The sequence below is a fragment of the Trichosurus vulpecula genome, chromosome 1 (genome assembly GCF_011100635.1).
Source record: "Trichosurus vulpecula isolate mTriVul1 chromosome 1, mTriVul1.pri, whole genome shotgun sequence".
In the NCBI taxonomy this organism is placed as follows: domain Eukaryota; kingdom Metazoa; phylum Chordata; class Mammalia; order Diprotodontia; family Phalangeridae; genus Trichosurus; species Trichosurus vulpecula.
The window spans coordinates 225,950,337-225,968,855 of NC_050573.1; the positions used below are offsets into that span (position 1 = coordinate 225,950,337).

The 18,519-nt window shown below is 40.5% G+C and overlaps 1 protein-coding gene across 1 annotated transcript in view; it reads right to left on the reverse strand.

The window, feature by feature from the left end:
• Window positions 1-2,470: 2,470 nt before the first annotated feature.
• IMPA2 (inositol monophosphatase 2) overlaps window positions 2,471-18,519 on the reverse strand; it is an 83,550-nt gene continuing 67,501 nt past the window's right edge. The window contains exons 5-8 of the mRNA XM_036750968.1: window positions 16,541-16,649; window positions 5,762-5,870; window positions 4,455-4,606; window positions 2,471-3,330 (exon numbers count right to left, since the gene is read on the reverse strand). Of these exons, the coding sequence (XP_036606863.1) occupies window positions 3,215-3,330; window positions 4,455-4,606; window positions 5,762-5,870; window positions 16,541-16,649 (486 nt within the window). The 3' untranslated portion in view covers window positions 2,471-3,214. The remainder of the gene's footprint in view (window positions 3,331-4,454; window positions 4,607-5,761; window positions 5,871-16,540; window positions 16,650-18,519) is intronic.

Here is an 18,519-nt window from a genome sequence, read left to right on the forward strand (position 1 = left end):
AGAATAAACTTTGCAAGCTTAAAGTGTTTGTATACTATTGTATACTAGGGAACTATGGGAGGCTTTTGAGCAATAGGATCAGACCTGGGCTTTAGGAAGGTTATTTTTGCCAGTATGTGAAACCTGAATTAGAAAGGGGAGAGATTGGAACTGGTAAAATTGATTAGGAGGTTAGGATTACCAAACCAGGTGAGAAGTGGAGTGCCTGAAATAAGGTATTAGCCACGTGAATAGAGAAAAGAGAATATATCTGAGAGATACTGTGGAGGTAAAATAGACAAAACTTGGCAATGGATGGAACTGGTGAGAAGGGGGTGGGGAATGGTAAAGGAGAAGAATTCAGGATGACTCCGAGGATAATAACTTACTTAATTTAGGAAAGTGAAAGAACTGTTGAAAAAACTGTTGAGAGGAAAGAAGTTGGGAAAGGGCTGGGTTTAGGATAAATATTCCATTTTGGCCATGCTGAGATGCCCACAGTATATCCATGTGGGATCTGTCCAGTTGGCACTTATCAATGTGAGGCTGAAGTTGATAAGACATTAGGACAAGTTGCATAGAGTTGGCAGTCATTCACATGGTGGCGATAACTAAGTCTATGGGAGTAAAGGAGATCACTGGGAGTATATGGGGAGAAGCAGATCCAGAACAATCTTAGAGTCTTAGTGGACACCCATGTGGGGGTAGGATAGGATGGTGATGATCCAGCAAAGGAAACAGAAAGGGAGCGATTAGGTAAGAAGAGAACCAGGAGAAAGTAGTGTCATGGGAAAAGGGAGAACAGGAGGTAGCGGTAATTACATCAAAAATAGAGTTCAAGGAGGAAGTAAAGCCACAATGAAAAGGAAATGAAGTTTATAGGAATTGAGGAAACTGCTTGTATATTTATCCGACCCTGGAATACTCTCCTGTTAAAATATCCCTGAAATCTAGGAATAAGTTCTCTCTCCTCATCTGTGTGTGTGTGTATAATATATACATATGTAATATACAAATATATTATATATTAATGTTCTATATATTATACACACACATACATACATATATGGTATCCACATAACATTTGTAAAGAATCCTGTCCCACTAACCACTTTCTTCATCCTGTACTACTAAAAGCTTTGGGTCCTGCTTTGGAAATTTCCGTACCTGCCAGGGGCATTTCTTCACAGCTACCCTCCGCTCTTTTTACACCCTAAAAGTCCTATCACTTCTGTGAAATTTTCCTCTGGTCCTTAAAGGATCTAGATCTTAAGCTCCCTGCAGGCAGGGACTGAGTCTCATAACATTTCTGTTCCTCTCTCCTGCAGGAGCATAAAGCAGTGTCTTGCGAGTAAGGCTGCTCAGTCACTTTGACTGATTGAACATCTGTTGGATAAAGAGCTCCTCTCTTGATTCAATAGCACACTTTTGTTTTGCCTGATAATCCAGATAATCCTACCAATTTCACACTCCATTTTGCCTGTGTAAATCCAGCCTCCCTGGGCTAGCTTCTCTATGGGAATCAGTTAGCCAAGTAAGTAATCTAAATGGGCTTGTAGAAAGAGGACATCAAACTGGGCCCTGGCCCACACCAAATGGCTGATTGATTGGCCTTCAGACTGGAGCCACGTGAGCACATCGGGTTCTAGTTCCTGGGTCCACCTCCAAGGACACCCAAAAGGACAAGGAAAATTGAGAGACAGTGGAGATAAGTGCTTATGGTAAGAAGATGAAGGGATGTCTTTCTGGCATGGAGGGGGAAAAACGGCAGGAAATAATGTTTAAAAAAACAAAAACAAAACCTTAGCTACCAGCAGACTACAAGAAAAAATTCAAGCACTGAGGCTATTTATATTTTGGAAGCTGAAGCTAAAGATTTGAAATTCTAAAAAGAACCTTAAGTTTAAGATGTGCTTGGTAATCTTGGTAAAACATGGTAATCATGGTAAATCCACATGCCCCTTTCTCCTATTATTCTTAATTTTAAAAATCAAGATACCTGGGCATACAGAGTGACAAAATTTCTTTTAATATCCTATTCTGGCATACTCTGCCTTCTCAAAGCTAACTTTACCTTCCACTGCCTCTTGCCAAAAAAGGTTTTTCTAAGCCCCATGAACTGAGCAAAGGAATCATGGTGACAAACCCTTCCCCCCCCCAAACTCACTTTCCAGTGATTAATTTTGTGTTGTTTGATATTCCTGTATGTATGGTACTTATATTTTAAAGTGCCAGCCTTATTCCCCCATGAAGAAAACTTTCACGGTGGCCAAACGATATGCTGGAATCATCACATTTTAGATCAGGAAAGGACTTTTAGGGATCCTCTAGTCCAGAGCTTCTTAACTTGAGGTCTGTAAACGTGGTTTGTTTTTCTTTACAATATTTTGATAACTGTATTTCATAATTGGTTTCCTTTGTTGTCTCATGTATTTTATTTGATGTACTTAAAAGCATCATTCTGGAAGGGGTTCATAGGCTTCACCAGACTGTCAAACGGGTTGAGGACACAAAAAAGGCTAATAAGTCTCACTCTAGTCAGACTTCTTTTACAGATGATAAAAATGAGACCCAAAGTGGGGGAAAAGTATCTTAATCCACAGCATACTGCTAACAGTTTTAATATACATCCCTTTCTAAAGGGTATACACAGGTGTCTATTAATAGATTTTTGTTGGTCCTTCTGGGAGGCACCTAAAATGCTTCTAAAGTCGTGACATTTTTAAAGGAGAACAGTCCCATTATTTTGCTTTATTGTATTCTCAAGTACCATGTAACAGAGAACTGTAGGCACAAACATAACTGATTTATCTGCAGTTCTATGCTTTATTACCTGAGATCTGCATTATTAAAAAAAATAGAAATTTAATTATTGTTGCATATGTCACAGAAGAATTAGGTGTCAGCTCCCCCTACTTCTTCCCTCCCCCCCTCCACCAACATTCAGAACTCCTTTTGAACTGTGATTGTATTTTTAGAAAGAAACCAACCAGTATACAAACCAAACACCAAACCCTGGTGAAAGATATGTGGATTAAAGCAGGGAGGGCACACACTTTAGTTGAACCACCCGCCCCAAGTCCCACCCTGAGGGTAGTTAGGAACAATAAACATTGGACACTGAAAGCAAGCTGTTAAAGGTCTTCTATCCTTCCAGAAAGCCATCTTGAAGTACTACATTTCCAGAAAGGCAGGCTCATGGTTGTACACAGCAGTACTTCCTTCCTTCCTTTGGTCACTTCTCATCATCACGCCCATAGTTAATAGTCTGTATTGCTTGAGCTATGAGCATAGCCATTTCTCTGGTACCTGCAGCAACCACTCTACATGACATGAGGTCAAGAGGCCCCCCTGGGGAAAAAAGAAGGAAAGAGATTGAAGATGCTTGTCATTGCACTTAACATATTATTGTTGTCATGGTTGTAGAACTAGACGGGACATGGGAGGCCATCTACTAGAACCCTTCATTTTGCAGATGAGGAAACTGAGGCCCAGGAAGATTAAGAGCCTTTACCAAAGTCCCATAGGTAGGATGTGTCAGAGATGGGGTTTGAACCAAGGCCCCCTGATTCACTCCAGAACTGCTAAAGCCCAGCAACTCTTAACTAATGGACTACTCTAGATGCCGATTAAAAAAAAAAAGTAGTAGGGTTAAGTATTAAGCAGTATATATGTTCATCTTTCCTTTATCTACAAGGGAAATGCAGTAAAGGTGCACAGGTAAACATGAAGGTAGACAAGAGTATCCTGGAAAATGTTCAACGGTAAGCTCTCTGGAAAAAAAAAGAGTATGTGACATTTTTGAGAAAAAATTCAGACTTCTCTGGTATGAAGGGAGGGCCAAAACATTTTATGTGGATTTTCCAGTGTGTGTTGGGGGACACACCCCTAACCCCTGAGATGTGGAAGGGATAGTTATGGAGTAGTTGTCTGTGTGTGTGTGTGTATGTGTGTATTCATGCACACATACACACATGCGTATTTTAAGGGGGTGTATGTTACTGATTTCCTTGGATGCTGTGTGCCTTTTGGCCACACTTGGTATATGTCATGGCCATATTACAGGAATGAATTTGTAATGACAGTCTGACTGAAGATCTGATTAAAATTTCTGAGACTACTTCCTTTCCCTTCAAGGGTGTTCTTGATATGGTCTCAGCGATGGTGCATTTTTATCTCCAGGAAGAAAACAGAAGGAGAGATATTCTGCTGGCTTGAGTTTTAATACAAATCTTGCTAGTTATGACTACGTTCCCTATTGGTAGTGATTACCAGTAGCTTTGGCTAACCCTATTTGGTTTCACCTTATTGGAAACTATAGGAAAGGGTAGCGTTAGAACCCACTTGCTTGGAATGGCACTCCAATCAGGCAAACAGGAAAAACCCTACCTGGTACTACTCTGCCTTGTTTACATTCTCTTTGATTGCTAGGTAACAAAGGTGAAACAAAACCAAAGAGGGGGACAGTTACTCACCTGAAGTGTCTATCACAATACCACCTGCTTCCCTAATTATGACAGTGGCAGCCGCTAGATCCCAACAATGCAAGCCAAATTGATAATATGCATCTGCCGCACCAGAGGCTAGGTGGCACAAAGCCAAGGTAGAGCTTCCAATCACACGTACCCTGAAGCATCAGGAGAAGAGGTACAGAATTATTTCCAGTTCTGGAAAAACACACATACACATACATACACACACACACACACACGTATGGAAAAACCCATCTGTAAATGGTTACAAGCTTCAAATTGGATTTTTTCTCTTAACTAGTTTGTGTCCTGATTTAATTAGACGTCATCTGTTTTCCTGTAATATGCATCCAATAATTAAGAATGAGTCATAATATATCTATTAACAAATCCTAGATTATGCCACAGCAGCAATGTGGTGGAGTGGTGTGTGCTACTAAGCTTAGAATCAGTAAGAGCCAGCTTCAGATCCTCCCAACTCTTACTATTGCTGGCCTGCTACATTAGCTCGGATTTGGTTTAGGCATTTTTGTATTGGATTCTATGTGAGCATGTTGTCTTTCCCAATGGAATGTGGGCTTGTTGAGGGCAGGGACTGTTTCATTTTTGACTTTGTACAGTGTCCAGCACAGTACCTGACACACTGTAGTACTTAATAAATGCTTGTTAATTCAATGATTTCAAATTCTTCCTTTGGCACTTATGAGCTGTGCAACCCAGTGGGCAAATTACTTTACCTCTTTGAACCTATTTCTTCATCTGTAAAATAGGGCTAATACCCACAGTATCTACTTCACAGGTTATAAATGGAATAATATATGTAAAGATTTGCAAATCTTTAAGTGCTACATAAACGTCAGTTACTATTATGAAAAGTTTGGGGTTTAAAGGCAGACTGGGCATCTGTGAAGAATTCCCTCAGCCTTCACACTACTTTTCCTAATTGGTCATTAGGTTAACAGTCTGATGAAATCTTAGATCTAGCAATAAATCCTGTGATTGCTGACAGTCACCTAAGTTCACAAAACTATGGAAACCTAGGTGAAAAAGGAAGAGAAACCGTCAAATGTGTCTTGCTTCTGACACCTGGCAGGATGTGGCCTATGTAATCTCTGCAGTGATAAATCACTTATGCCCTGGTGCCTCCAGAAGTGTCAGCCTGGTCTGCATTATTCTGATACAGACCCTTTGTGGTTTCCCCAATTGGAATCCCTGGGGAATTTAGGAAGATTGGACAATTGGTACTTTTCTGCTCAATCACAGGGAATTCTGGGAATTAAAAGTTCAGCCCTAGAATAGAAAACTCATACCCATGAGCTTTGGCATGGAGTAACCTCTCCATGTTACTGAAGAACAATTTCAGAGTGTCAGGATCACGCTTTGGACCAATTTCTGTTAAAACCAAAGCCTTTGAGAGATCTGTAATTAAAAAAAACATACCCAGATTTAGACAAGCTGATGCAGAATAAAATGGGCAGATTTAGAAGTATAATATATACAATAATAATAACATGAAAAAGGAAATGGAACTCGGAGTGACTGAAAAACCAATAATGATCCCCCAAGACAGAAAATGAAACCATACATTCCTCCTCTAGACACAGGTGGGGGACTACAAGGGCAGAAGGTTGCATACTTTGTCAGATGTAGTCACTGTATCAGGTTTTGTTGATATTGTTAATTATTACAAGAGAGGTTTCAGTTCTGGAGTAGGAGTGGGGTATATTTTTTAAAAAATCCCAATCAATCAGAAAAGTTATTGAGAATCTTAACAATTTCTCCCAATTGAAATGTTTTTTTTCCTTTCTAAAATTTAGCCAGTGTATCAGAATTTTCAGCCTCTTATTCTTCAGAAGAATAAGACTCATTCATTCTAGAATGAGAAATTTAGAACTAGGAACTCATTTTCACCTAGCATATGTATGCTTAATTGCTTTGCTTAAGAACAGAGATACGGTGGGCATAAATGAGATAAAAGAAAAAGCTGCCTTGTCAGTTTAGTTACTGCCTTCATCATTATTAATTATTTCAAAAGCTGCTTTCTTTTTTTAGATTGCAAGGGGAAACTGCTTTACTGTGCTCTTTTCTAGGGATAGTAATAGTGCCTACCTTTTTGAGGATCAAATGAAATGATTGGGAAGTGCTTAGCACAGTGCCTGAGACATAGCGCTATAAAATATTAGCTTACTGTTACTTTATTTTAACAAATAATGTGAAAAACCCCACAAACTTTTGCAGTGAATTAAAAAATGGCTGAACTTTCCACCTTCTGAGACTCTGAACAAGTCCATTTTCATTTCTGGGCCTTAATTTCCCCATGTGCATTTTCATGAACCTGTGGTATCTAGAAGGAAATGACTCCAAAATGTCATTGCCCAAATGCCCGAACAAATCCCAAGTCAGACCAATCCTCACAATGAGGAAAGAGATACCCTTCAAAGATTTTTTTCTATTTGCTACAATCAGGTAGAAATGTCATTTCGTATAGGGAATACAGCTTTTTTCCTTCTGAACAGTCACTTTTTTAGTCAATGTCCTAATACAAAAATATCTCGAGGCTATTTATTCAACATAATTAGATATAACAAAAGCAAGGGACCATTTTTGAAAGAGGATGTTTTCAAGGTGTACATTCAAGATTTGTCCTTCAGAACAGGGAACGGACTACAGACAATCAGATTAAATGCATCCGCCCTCTTTAATAGAAGCTACAGAGGCCATCGAGGCTAGAGGGATGGATTGATGGAAGAGACTGTAGGTGGGTGGCACCCAGACGTTATATTTCTGTAGTGATCAAAAAGCAGTTTGTCCTTGGCTTATCTCATACCTACACCCAACAGCAAGGGAATTTAACACATGTTGCATGTCCCATCAGGCCTTAATTGCTCAGGCACAATGTAGCCTAACCAGGTGTGTACTTAGGTTATAATAAAATAGACTTCCTGCTCCATGAAAAATTAATGCAATTAGACTTATTTTAATGAACTCAATTATGTTACAGCATTATAAAGTAATTTAACAAGGAAGCAGACTGAGCATGTGAAGACAGTTTCCTCTCAAAATGTATCCCACCCCGGGAATTCGCTCCCTCAGGAATTTCAGGGATTTCACTTTCTCACCTTCAAGCTTTTCTATAAAATGCTTGCTCCTGCACAGGATGCCAGCTGCCTTCAGGGGCTCTTAGTTATTCAATGCCAGACACACCCAGAATTTTTCTGGGATCCATATTCTGTAAAAACCCAGCACCAGGAAGCCTTGTAGCTGAATCTGCCATTGCAACAACAGACAATGGAAAGGCCTAATTCCAGGTGCTGATCATAATCTTCCAATGCTCCATCTAGATAAGATCTCAGTTAATTTATAGACACCTCACCCTATGCTCACATGGTATGAAGCTGTGTTGGCATTTTCTTAGAAAAAGACCTTTCAAATTACATTTCTGTCTTTTCTATGGTACTGTTCAGTTTGTGGTTTTGGGTTTTTTTTTTCTCCTTAAGGGCATGGTTCCAAGCCCATCTTCAGTAATGCTTTTAGCTAGAGGCTTAGGACAACAGTTAGACCATATCTTAGGCTATTCTAAATGATCTTTAACCCACAAATCTTATTTCATGCCTTGACAGGTATTACTATAGCTACAGAACTAGGGTAGTGGCCCTAGGAGAATGATTGAGGGGGAAGGTGGGGAAAGAAATGGATTGGCTTTGAAAACCCATTTGGGAGAGCACCAGAAACACTAGGGATATGCTAGGATATGCTAGGACAGATGCAATGCTTGTTAGAAACATCATGCTTCTACAAATGAACTTACACCCAATTTCCAAAAGTCCCACACATTAGTGTATCTGGAAGTACATGGCCTTCCTCTTCTTCCACCCAACTGAGAGAACCTTTAGTATCTTTCCCAACCATTTCTAAATCACTTTGGATAATAATCAAAATGCCTTGGGCATACAACACAACCTGGTGGCTGTAGTGTACTCACCATATTCTGGGGTTCCCTCCCCATTACACACTGCTTCCGTCTTCTGGAAGGAAATTTGCATTTGCCATGATCTTCCCTTTCCCTCTTTAATGATTTACAGCTTTGTTAACTCTTCCTCAGTCAGTCAGTCTGTCCCACAGTTTCACTCTCTCTTTCAGATGTATATTTCTCTTTTTCCCCTTTTCTTCTTCTATTTCAATTCTTGTTTAGTTATATCAGGAAAACCTATTTTTCTCTTCCCTATCTTTCCTTATTCCACTTGTCACTCCATAATTAACCTAAGCTAAGAGTATGCATAGTACTAGTGAGACAACTTTATCAGGAAAATGTCAAGTCACATATTTTGAAGTTAAAATTAGACATAACAGAGCATTTTCCCAAAATCTCAGTGCAGATTTAAGCAATTAAAAAGCTCTAATATAAAATCCTAGACTCTCAGAGATATAAGGGATCGCAGAGGTCATTTTGTCTAATCTGTACCTGAGCAGAAATTTTCTACAACACCCCCGATAAAAGTCATACAAATTCTCCTCGAAAGTTGGCAGCCAATTCTACTTTTAAACACTTCTAATTATTATAAAGTTTGTTTTTTAATACAACCAGCTGGATTCTGCCCATGATATCCATCTCTTGCTCCTAGTCTAGTTCTGACTCCTTGTGCCAAGTACAACTACCTAATCTCATACCTTGAGTCAGAAAGTCCTGAATTCAAATTTAGTCTCAGATACTTACTGGCTGTATGACCCTGGGCAAGTTACTTAATCCGTTTGCCTCAGTTTCCTCAATGTAAGAAGAGGACAACAATAGTACCTATCTCCTGGGGTTGTTGGGAGGATCAAGTGAAATAATATTTGTAAAGAGCTTAGCACAGGGCCTGGCATATAACAGGCACTTAATAAATGCATGTTCCTTTTTCTGTCCCTTCATCCCTCTTTCAATTCAATTAAACAAATATTTATTAAGCACCTATTATATACAAGATAGAACACTAAGTGCTAAGGATATGATAGATACAACCTAAATCCAGAACAAAAGGTGATTACAATCAGATGCTATCATATATGATTCATGGAAGAGAAAGATCAGCATAAAGGAGAAGTATAAGCAAAGCAGCATAAGAAATTTGAGGGAAAGATCTCTAATGTCTGGAGGATAGAGGGATAGCAAGGGTATCAGGAAAGACTGGAGAAGTGGTAGTATCAGGTGACTTGGACCTTGAAGGAAAGGAGGAGAGAAGAGGAGGGTAGGACAAAACCTTGGACAGTGCAAACATCATAGAGAGCAGTGTGGGTGTGGGGAGGAGAAAGAAGAAAGAGGAGGAAAAGAAGAAGAGGAAGAAGAAGAGAGGGAAGGACAGAGAGCAGTGGGGAGAGTAGGTAGACAAGTGGAAGGAGAACCATGACAGTACAATGTCAAGGGGAATAAGGGAGGATAGGAGATCAAGAAGGTGATGCCTACAACTGTTCCTAGGGACTGAGAGCTAAGACAAGAGAGGGGCTGGGGTCTAACTCAGTTCACAATAGTGGGAATTGCCTCTTCTCCCTTATTGAGAAATAGAGATTAGACAGAACAGAGATGTGCTAGAATCAGTGAGCATTTACATTTCAGAAACAGGCAAACATCAAAAATCAGTATTTGATTTTTTTCATTTTATTGATTTTCTAGACTTAAAGCAGTGGTGGAGAAAACGTTAATAATGCAAGCTAAACTTTAAAATTTGTCCTGAGTACTTTTTTTGATGACCAGTTGTTTTTTGTATATTTACCACACACCACCTGGACAGGGCATCCCAGATCTTGGATCTGGAAGGACGCTAATGAGAGGCAGGGAAGATGACAAGACTAACTTCTCCCTCCTCCCTCCAGTAGTGAAGGATGCTTGCAGAATTACTCTTGGAGATGGAGATCAAAAACTTTCCCTTCTTTCCCGTGCAGATTTAAGGGAAGTAAGCTAAGTGGTATGATTGAAAAGAATGCTTCCTGCCAAAAATTCCTCCTAATATTACATAAAATACTATAAATTTTCTATCAGAGTCATTTGTAAGAGAAGAGGATCAGTGATTCATCCTTTAGTGTGAATTACCTCAATAATTTTGCTTCAGTAACATCTTGCTGAGATGCCTGAGAGAATAGGAGTTTAAATGTGGGGAAAGGCACGAATGAAAGTTTGTTGCATAGAGCATATAAGAGGTGACAGATCTGAGGGGCTGGCTATAGTGGATGCTTTTGGACACCTAGAAGGCTAGACAACAGGTATAAAAGTCCTGTCTGACGGTAGAGGAAAGAAGATATGAAATAGAAGAGATGAGTCCAGGAGTGGGGAACCTTCATTCTCAAGGCCACATATGGCTGTCTAGATCCCCAAGTGTGGCCCTTTGACTGAATCCAAACTCCATAGAACAAATCCCCTTAATAAAAGGATTTGTTCTGTAAAATTTGGACTCAGTCAAAAGGCTGCATCTAAGGACCCAGAAGTCCACATGTGGCTGTCTAGATCCTCAAGGTCAGTCCTTTGACTGAATCTCAACTTCACAGAACAAACCCCCTTAATAAAAGGATTTGTTCCATAAAACTTGGACTCAGTCAAAAGGTCATACCCAAGGACCTAGAAAGCCACATGTGGCTTTGAGGTCGCAGGTTCCCCACCCCTGGGCTAGTCAGTTATTCAACTGGCATTTATTAAGTCCCTACACTGTGCTAAGCTCTGGGGATTCCAAGAAAGGTAAAATCACTCCATGATCTCAAAAAGCTCACAGTCTAATGGGGAAAACAACATGAAAACAACTATGTTCAAACAAGAAAAATGCCGGATAAATTGGGGGCAGTCTCAGAGAGAAGGCCCTAAGATGAAAGAAGACTGGGAAAGGCTTCTTGTGGAAGGTGGGACTTTAGCTGAGACTTGAAGGAAGCCAAGAGATGGAGAGATGAGGAAGGAGAGCGTTCCAGGCATGGGGGACAGCTACAGAAAACATTTGGAGTCAGGAGATGGAGCTGTGTGTATAAGGAACAGCAAGGTAGGAAAGGGCTAGGTCCACAGAAAACAGGGGGGAAAGGAATGAGGAAAAGGAAGAGGCACCTAAGGGGAGTGTAAATCACACCCCAGGGTAGTATAGGAAAGTGAGGGGGTAGTGTTACTAGCTGGCAAGAAAGATATGAAATTCTTCCCTGCAGGGGATGATAATTACCCACCAAGTATTACTCACCAAATTCAGCCATGGTAGGCTGTTGGTGGTTTAAAGAGAACTGAGCACAGCAGGAAGTCTGTGTGCCAAAGACACTGAGGAGTTGCATTTGCCTTAAAATACTTATGTGGTTGCAGCAGAATAGAAGCTCCTGGATCCCCATGCCCCCCAACACATCAGACCAGGGGGCCAGTTGGAGCAACCAAACACCTTCTGTGGGAAGGTGGTCCTGGAAGTTCCAGTTGGCATTTCTGTCTGTGGCTGCAGGATTAGGGAAAACAGTAAGACTGAAGAAATAATGTCCTCCTGCTTCCTCAGATAATAAGAGAGTAGAGAAGGGAATAAGCGTTTATAGAACATCTACTATGTGCCAGGCACTGCTCTATGTATTTTACAAATGTTATCTCATTCGATCCTCACAACAAGGCACTATTATGACTCCCTTTTTACAGCTGAGGAAACTGAGGCAAACAGAGATTGAATGGCTTGCCCAGTGTCACACAGCTATTAAATGTCTGAAGCTGAATTTGAACTCTGGTCTTCCTGACTCCATGCCCAGTACTCTATCCATTGCACCATCTTAATAACCACAATAAAGGTCTTTGTCCTCTGGCCTCAAGAAGGGAGGTGGGAAAAAGAATATTGAAGACGAAACCAGAAAGAGAATCATTAAAAAAAGTAAGTAGAAGTGGGATGTAGAAGTGAAATTGCTGAAACTGAGTGCTTATTTCTATGTGTAATGCCTGTAAATGAGGGGAAGGCCCAGCCCCTCCATGGGCTCCAGCTAGAGCAGAGGTTCCTCCCTTTTTTGGGGGAGTCTTGGGCCCCTTTGGCCATCTGGAGCCTATGGAGCCCTTTGCAAACTGTTTTTAAAAGTACACAAAAAAACCACAGGATTACAAAGTAAACCCGTGAGCACTGCGGCACACCCTGTAGTCCCCTACTGCTGGGGAGGCTGAGGCTGGTGGACTGCTTGAGTTCAGAAGTTCTGACCTGCAGTAGATTCAAAGATGATCCATTAGGTGCCTGTATTAAGTCCAGCATCAATATGGTGAGCTCCTGGCAACTGATGGAAATATGTTGCTCAAGAATGGGCAAACGAGGTTGGAAAAACAGAGCAAGTTAAAACTTCCATGCCAATCAGTATTGGGATCAGGTCTGTGAGTGGTCATTGCACTCTCAGCCTGGGCAAGACAAAGGGCCCCAGTCTCAAAAACAATAGCAGCCACAACAAGAACAAAGGAAACCAATTATGTTGAAATATAGTTAGGAAAAAAAATGTTTAAGCTGATGGATCCCAGGATAAGAACCCCTGGAAAATAACTCCTTGGAGCATGCTTGGAGCTGGGTTCCTCCTGGTATCACATCTGTCTTGGTTCTGTCCAGGGTCACAGGTGTGTTGGATCAGGGCAAAGAGACCTGGTACTTCAGGATGATACAGCAAACCCTCTGGATGGTTCTTTGGTCCCTGAAAAGGGCATCTAGTGGAGGTAGCTGCTTCATAATTGGCCACTACACTAGGGAGAGTCACCTATATGTGTTCTTAAAGGGAGTGACCCTATCCTCTTGGCCTTTCTCTCTTCCTATGTGCAGAACATGTTAGGAGTCTTCAAGCCTCTCCCTGGAGGAGGTAGGAACCTTTGCAAACCCCAGCAGGAATGACAAAGGGATCACATATGGCAGTTCGTATATTCATTGGTGTAGGTGAGCCCAAGAGTGGATCTCTCAGCCCTGACTCTTCTGCTTTGTATTTCTTTCCTGAGCATAGGGGATTGAGTAGTGACCCTAACACAGCCATTTCTAGTCTTGTAGGCAACCATGTAAATTTGAGAGAGTGGGAGCACAACTTTGTTAATTCAAGAGTTTCCACAAAATGTTTCATATTTTGAAGTTTTAGTCATTCTCCTCCCAGAGAATAACAGTGGTTATGTTACTATTTCTTAGTTTTGTTAATGCAAGCTTGAGAGTGTATTGTCTTTTTAACATTTCTTTTGTTTGGAGGAAATAAAATCTGCCCTATACATCATTAATATTAATTTTATACCTAAGCACCTTTCTAGTTCCTTTTTGGGAGACCCTCTACATCAGGGATGTCCAAAACACAGGCTGTGCGCCCCCGTGTGGCCTGCCTGCGTCCACCACAAGCACAGAAAGCGACACAAATGCTTCAGTTAAAGCATTTATGACAATTTCCATGCCCATAGTAAACACAGGTGGGCTGCACTTTGGACAGCCCTGCTCCACATGATTCAGACCTAAGCTTTAAGTGATACTCTCCAGAACATAAAGAACCAGAAAGTAGAAGAAAGAGAGCCTAACCTCTCTCTTTGGAGACTAGGCTTCTTTGGACTAAATACGGCCCATATCCCCTGGTCCAAAATGAGGGACCCTTTGGAGAGAGAGAGAGATGAGTGAGTGTCCCAGCCTCCCTGGGCCATAACAGTTGTTCTGTGTGTTCTTACACGTATACACAGTACTTTGAGGTTCCTAAAAGTAACCTCTTCTTTTAAGTAAGTACATTCAATTCAACAAGCATTTGTTAATTATTTGTTAATTATTTACTTTGCACTAGGCACTTATGCTGAATGAAGAAGATACAAACGTAAAGGTGGAGTCAGAAACCATCCCACTCCATTTTAGCCCTAATTCCTTACATAGGTCAGAAGATGTCTCAATCCATCACAAATAGGTCTCAGACTGTTAAAAGACCTTTGATCATGTTCGGACAGACTGAGGACACTTGGTCATGTCACAGGATCATCTATAAGTTGTCAAAGGAGTTGAGGAGGAAGAAAATTCCAGAAACTGAATTCTAACTTAACCCCAGGAACCCCCTCAGAGAGAAAAAAGAGATCTCGGTTTTATCCTCCCCCATTACTCCTTCCCTCTTCCTTTGACTAGAGGGAGACTATCCTGCTTCAAAGAATCTTGAAGATGTTGGTCTTTCCATCTCTTCATCAATATTCTAAATGGCATCCACAGATAAGCTGTCAGTAGTGTCTACATCATTGGGAGCTAAGGACAGATTAGGCTGATGGTTCTACCAGGAACTCTGCAAAGAGACTACACCATGTCTAGGGGGATAACCTCTTGAGCAATCCATGAATGAGAGAACAGAACCTCTAGCAACAAGGACTTGTGACCCTTTTGCCACATGTGGACTTTAAACTTGAGTTCATGTCCCTCTGGATTTTGTATATTTTGGGGGGAGAGTGTCCCAGATTTTTGTGGGGGGGGATATTATATACAGGCTGTACTTGGTATACAACCTTGGTAAAAATACCTTTCTAAAAGATACTTAATGCTGGCTGATTAAATGTTTGTCAACTGATAACCTTGGGCCTTTAAGTGGGGGTGGGGAGGGGGAGAGAAGAGAACAGGAGGGAAGAGAGAGAGAAGAGAAGAGGAGAGGAAAGGGGGAGAGAGAAGAGGGAGAGAGAGAGGAGGGAGGGGAGGGGTAGAGGAGAGACAGGGGGAGAGGAGAGGAAGAGGGGAGAAAGAGGGAGAGAGAGAAGAGAAAAGGGAGACAGGAGAGAAAGGGAGAGAGAGGGGGAAAGGGAGAGAGGAGGGAGAGGAAGAAAGAGAGACTGGGAAGGGGAGGGAGAGGGAGTTTGTGAGTTCAAAGTAGATTGAATCAGGCAATTATTGGAGGGGGTAGTGAGAGGACAGGCATATTAGTGAAGTTAGGTGGTTCAGTGGATAGAGAACTAGACCTGGAGTCAAAAAGACATGAGTTCAAATTCAGCCTCAGATATTTGTTAGTTCTGTGACCCTGGGTGAGTCACATAATCTCTGGCTGTTTCTGTTTCCTTAACTGTAAAATAGGGATCATAATAGTACCCACTTCACAAGGTCGTTGTGAGGATCAAATGAGATAATATTGTAAACTGCTTATTCCTGGCCCATAGTAGGTGCTTAATAAATGCTTATTCTCTCCTCTGCCCCCCATAGTGTACTGTTCTTAGAATGGTAAATTGGTTTACCTCTTCTGGAAAAAAATTTGGAACTATACCCCAAACTTTACTAAATACTATTTGACTTAGTAGGTATATATCCCAAGGAAAATAAGGACTGAGAAAAGCACTTATAAATGTGTAGGCATATTTACAGCAGTGCTTTTTGATGTGGCAAAGAACTGAAAACAAAATAGAAACCTGTCAATTGAGACACGGCTAAACAAACTGTGGCATATAAAAACAATGGAATTCTATGTGGTGTAAGAAATGAGGAATGTGACATATTCAAAGAAATATAGAAAGACTTATATGAACTAATGCAGAGGAAAGTGAACAGAACAAGGAGAATGGATTACAAGAAAATCTCCATAATATAAGAGAAACTACTCTGAAAGACTTTAGAATTTGGAAGGAATGAGTTAATATTTATAAACTACTTTTAACCATTCTTGGCACATAGAAGGTGCTTAATGAGTAGTTGTTCCTTCCCACCCCTACCTAAACCAGCCAGCCAACAATCATGAATCTCAAAAGTATAATAAATAAAATATATCTGGCATCTCTTGATAGCTAGATGACAGATTAGAGGCATGGAAAAAAGTGTGTATTCTTAGATATGGCCAATGTTTTGATTTGTTTTGACTAGATTTATTTGTTATAGGAGTAGTTTTCTATATGGAGGAGGGTTTAAGGAGGTCAGAAAGAAATCAAAGTAGTTTCAATCTATGTAAGACTGGTTGGCAAAATTCTATTTTAAAATATAGAACTGGCTTGATCACCAGCTTGTTGGAGACAAACCAATTCAGAACAGAGCTGAACCATCAAGCCATAGCAGAGATTTCAGTCACAGTCCGTTTTCTATGAGAGGTGTCAAATATTAAGGTGTCTATGAGAGGTGTCAAATTAAGCATGTTCCTTTCCCATTTCCCTCAATCAAAATGCAAACTCAATGAACAAAGCCCAGACCAACCTGTCTCTCTGGATACTCGAAGCCTTTGTTCATTACAAAAGGCCCCCTGACCCCGTCTGCCAGTGTATAATCGTTCTTCAGTGCAGTGGTAAATCACTCCAAATTCAAGCTGTAATTTTTTTTTTAAAAGAAAAAAAAGGAAGGTTAGTAAAATTATATCTCATCAGAACAAGTAGGAAATGAATGACAGTGATTACAAAGATATGATTGGGAATAATACTGTGATAAATAAAATACAAGTTGACTTTCATAAATTGCAGTAGGGATTCAAAAATCAGAGGAGAGTCATGGAGACAGAAAGTTTGTGGTTTTCTCAAAAAGCACAAAATTTACATTTAAGATGCTCTATAAAGACAAAATTAGACCAATTCTAGTCTAATCATCTATTAGGCTGTGAGTTCCTTGAGAGCAGGGCTTATCTTTTGCCTTTCTTTGTAACCCGTGCTTAACACTGTGCCTGATATCTAGTAGGTGCTTAACATTTACTGACTATTGAATGCCAAAATAACCAATAAATAAATTTCTTGCAAAGTTTTCATTCTTCAGAAAGGTCTCATTTTTTTCTGTTAAAAAGAAAGTTGCTGACTAAATGCCCTTAGAATTGCCAAAGTGTGAAGAATATACCCCTATTGCCAACCATAACATAGAAAATGTTATTGAAACGTCAACAAAGAGTCACAAAAGTACAAAGACAGCCCTATGAAAGCGTTGGGGGGAGTAAGAGGGTGGACAAGAAAGGAGAAGCAAGAAGCAGATAAAAATGTATCATCTAGTCGAAGGGCTAAAAATCAAATCACAAGAAAAACCTTCTAATGTCCTAAAAAGAAATAGAAAATGATTGACCTGTTTTATGTCAACATGCTTTGGACACATTTCTCCCTTTGTTTTCAAGGTGGAGGGCATTGGTAAGGCAGGTGAAAAGAAAGGCAGGAAAGTGTGTCACACCCTAAAAGCAAATATGGAAATGTATAAATCTAACACTTGGTGAGAGGCCAACAAACCCCAGAAGTTTGGAATGAGTCCACACTAAAACAAATACTTATTGTGTCCAAGTCTTGGTCTAGGATACCCACAGGGAGTCTCTTTCATTCTACAGTTGATCCATGGCGTTCATTCTAGAGTAGATCTGGCCTGACCCTAGGAGTGGTAAGTGTGAGCTAACTCTCAGTTCTGTACCACAACAGACTCAAGTACACAGATTAGGCCGAGAATTGATTTGGCCTCTTGAGAGACCTTTGGCACTTAGCTCCAATTGCAGGGTTTCTTTGGATCAGAGGGGATGGCCTAGTCTTGTGATCTGGAGTCTAAGCCTGAACCAGATTTAAGGGTAGGGAGGAGAAGGGAAAGTTCGCTCAAACACCTCAGTGCTGTAGAAGGTTTGATGTGGGGCTTCTTGTGGAAATCTATAGCAACTGCTTTCAAAAAGTCACTCAGATATTAGGAAGGCTTCAATTAGAAAATTAAGAAGACAACATTTTCTGTTATGGTTGGCTATAGATACATACATACATATATATATATTATGTATATATATTTCTTCACACTTCAGCAATTTTAAGGGCATTGAGTCAGCAACTTTCTTTTTAAAAACCACAAAAAAAAATTGAGACCTTTCTGAAGAATGAAACAACTGTGAAAAGATAGCCATCCTGCAAAACTTTCAGGCCTGGGGTATTTTCACTGCTACTTGTTGTTCAGTCATTTTTCATTCATGTCCAACTCTTTGTGACCCCATTTGGGGGTTTCTTGGCAGAGATACTAGAGTGGCTTGCCATTTCCTTCTCCAGCTCATTTTACTGATAAGGAAACTGAGGCAAACAGGGTGAAATGACTTATGCAGGGTCACACAGCTAACAAGTAAGTGAAGGTGGATTTGAACTTAGGTTTTTCTGACTCCAGGCCTGTGCTCTATCCACTGTGTCACCTAGCTGCCCACACTGCTCCTATAGCACTGAAATCGTATCACAGTAGAGCATCTT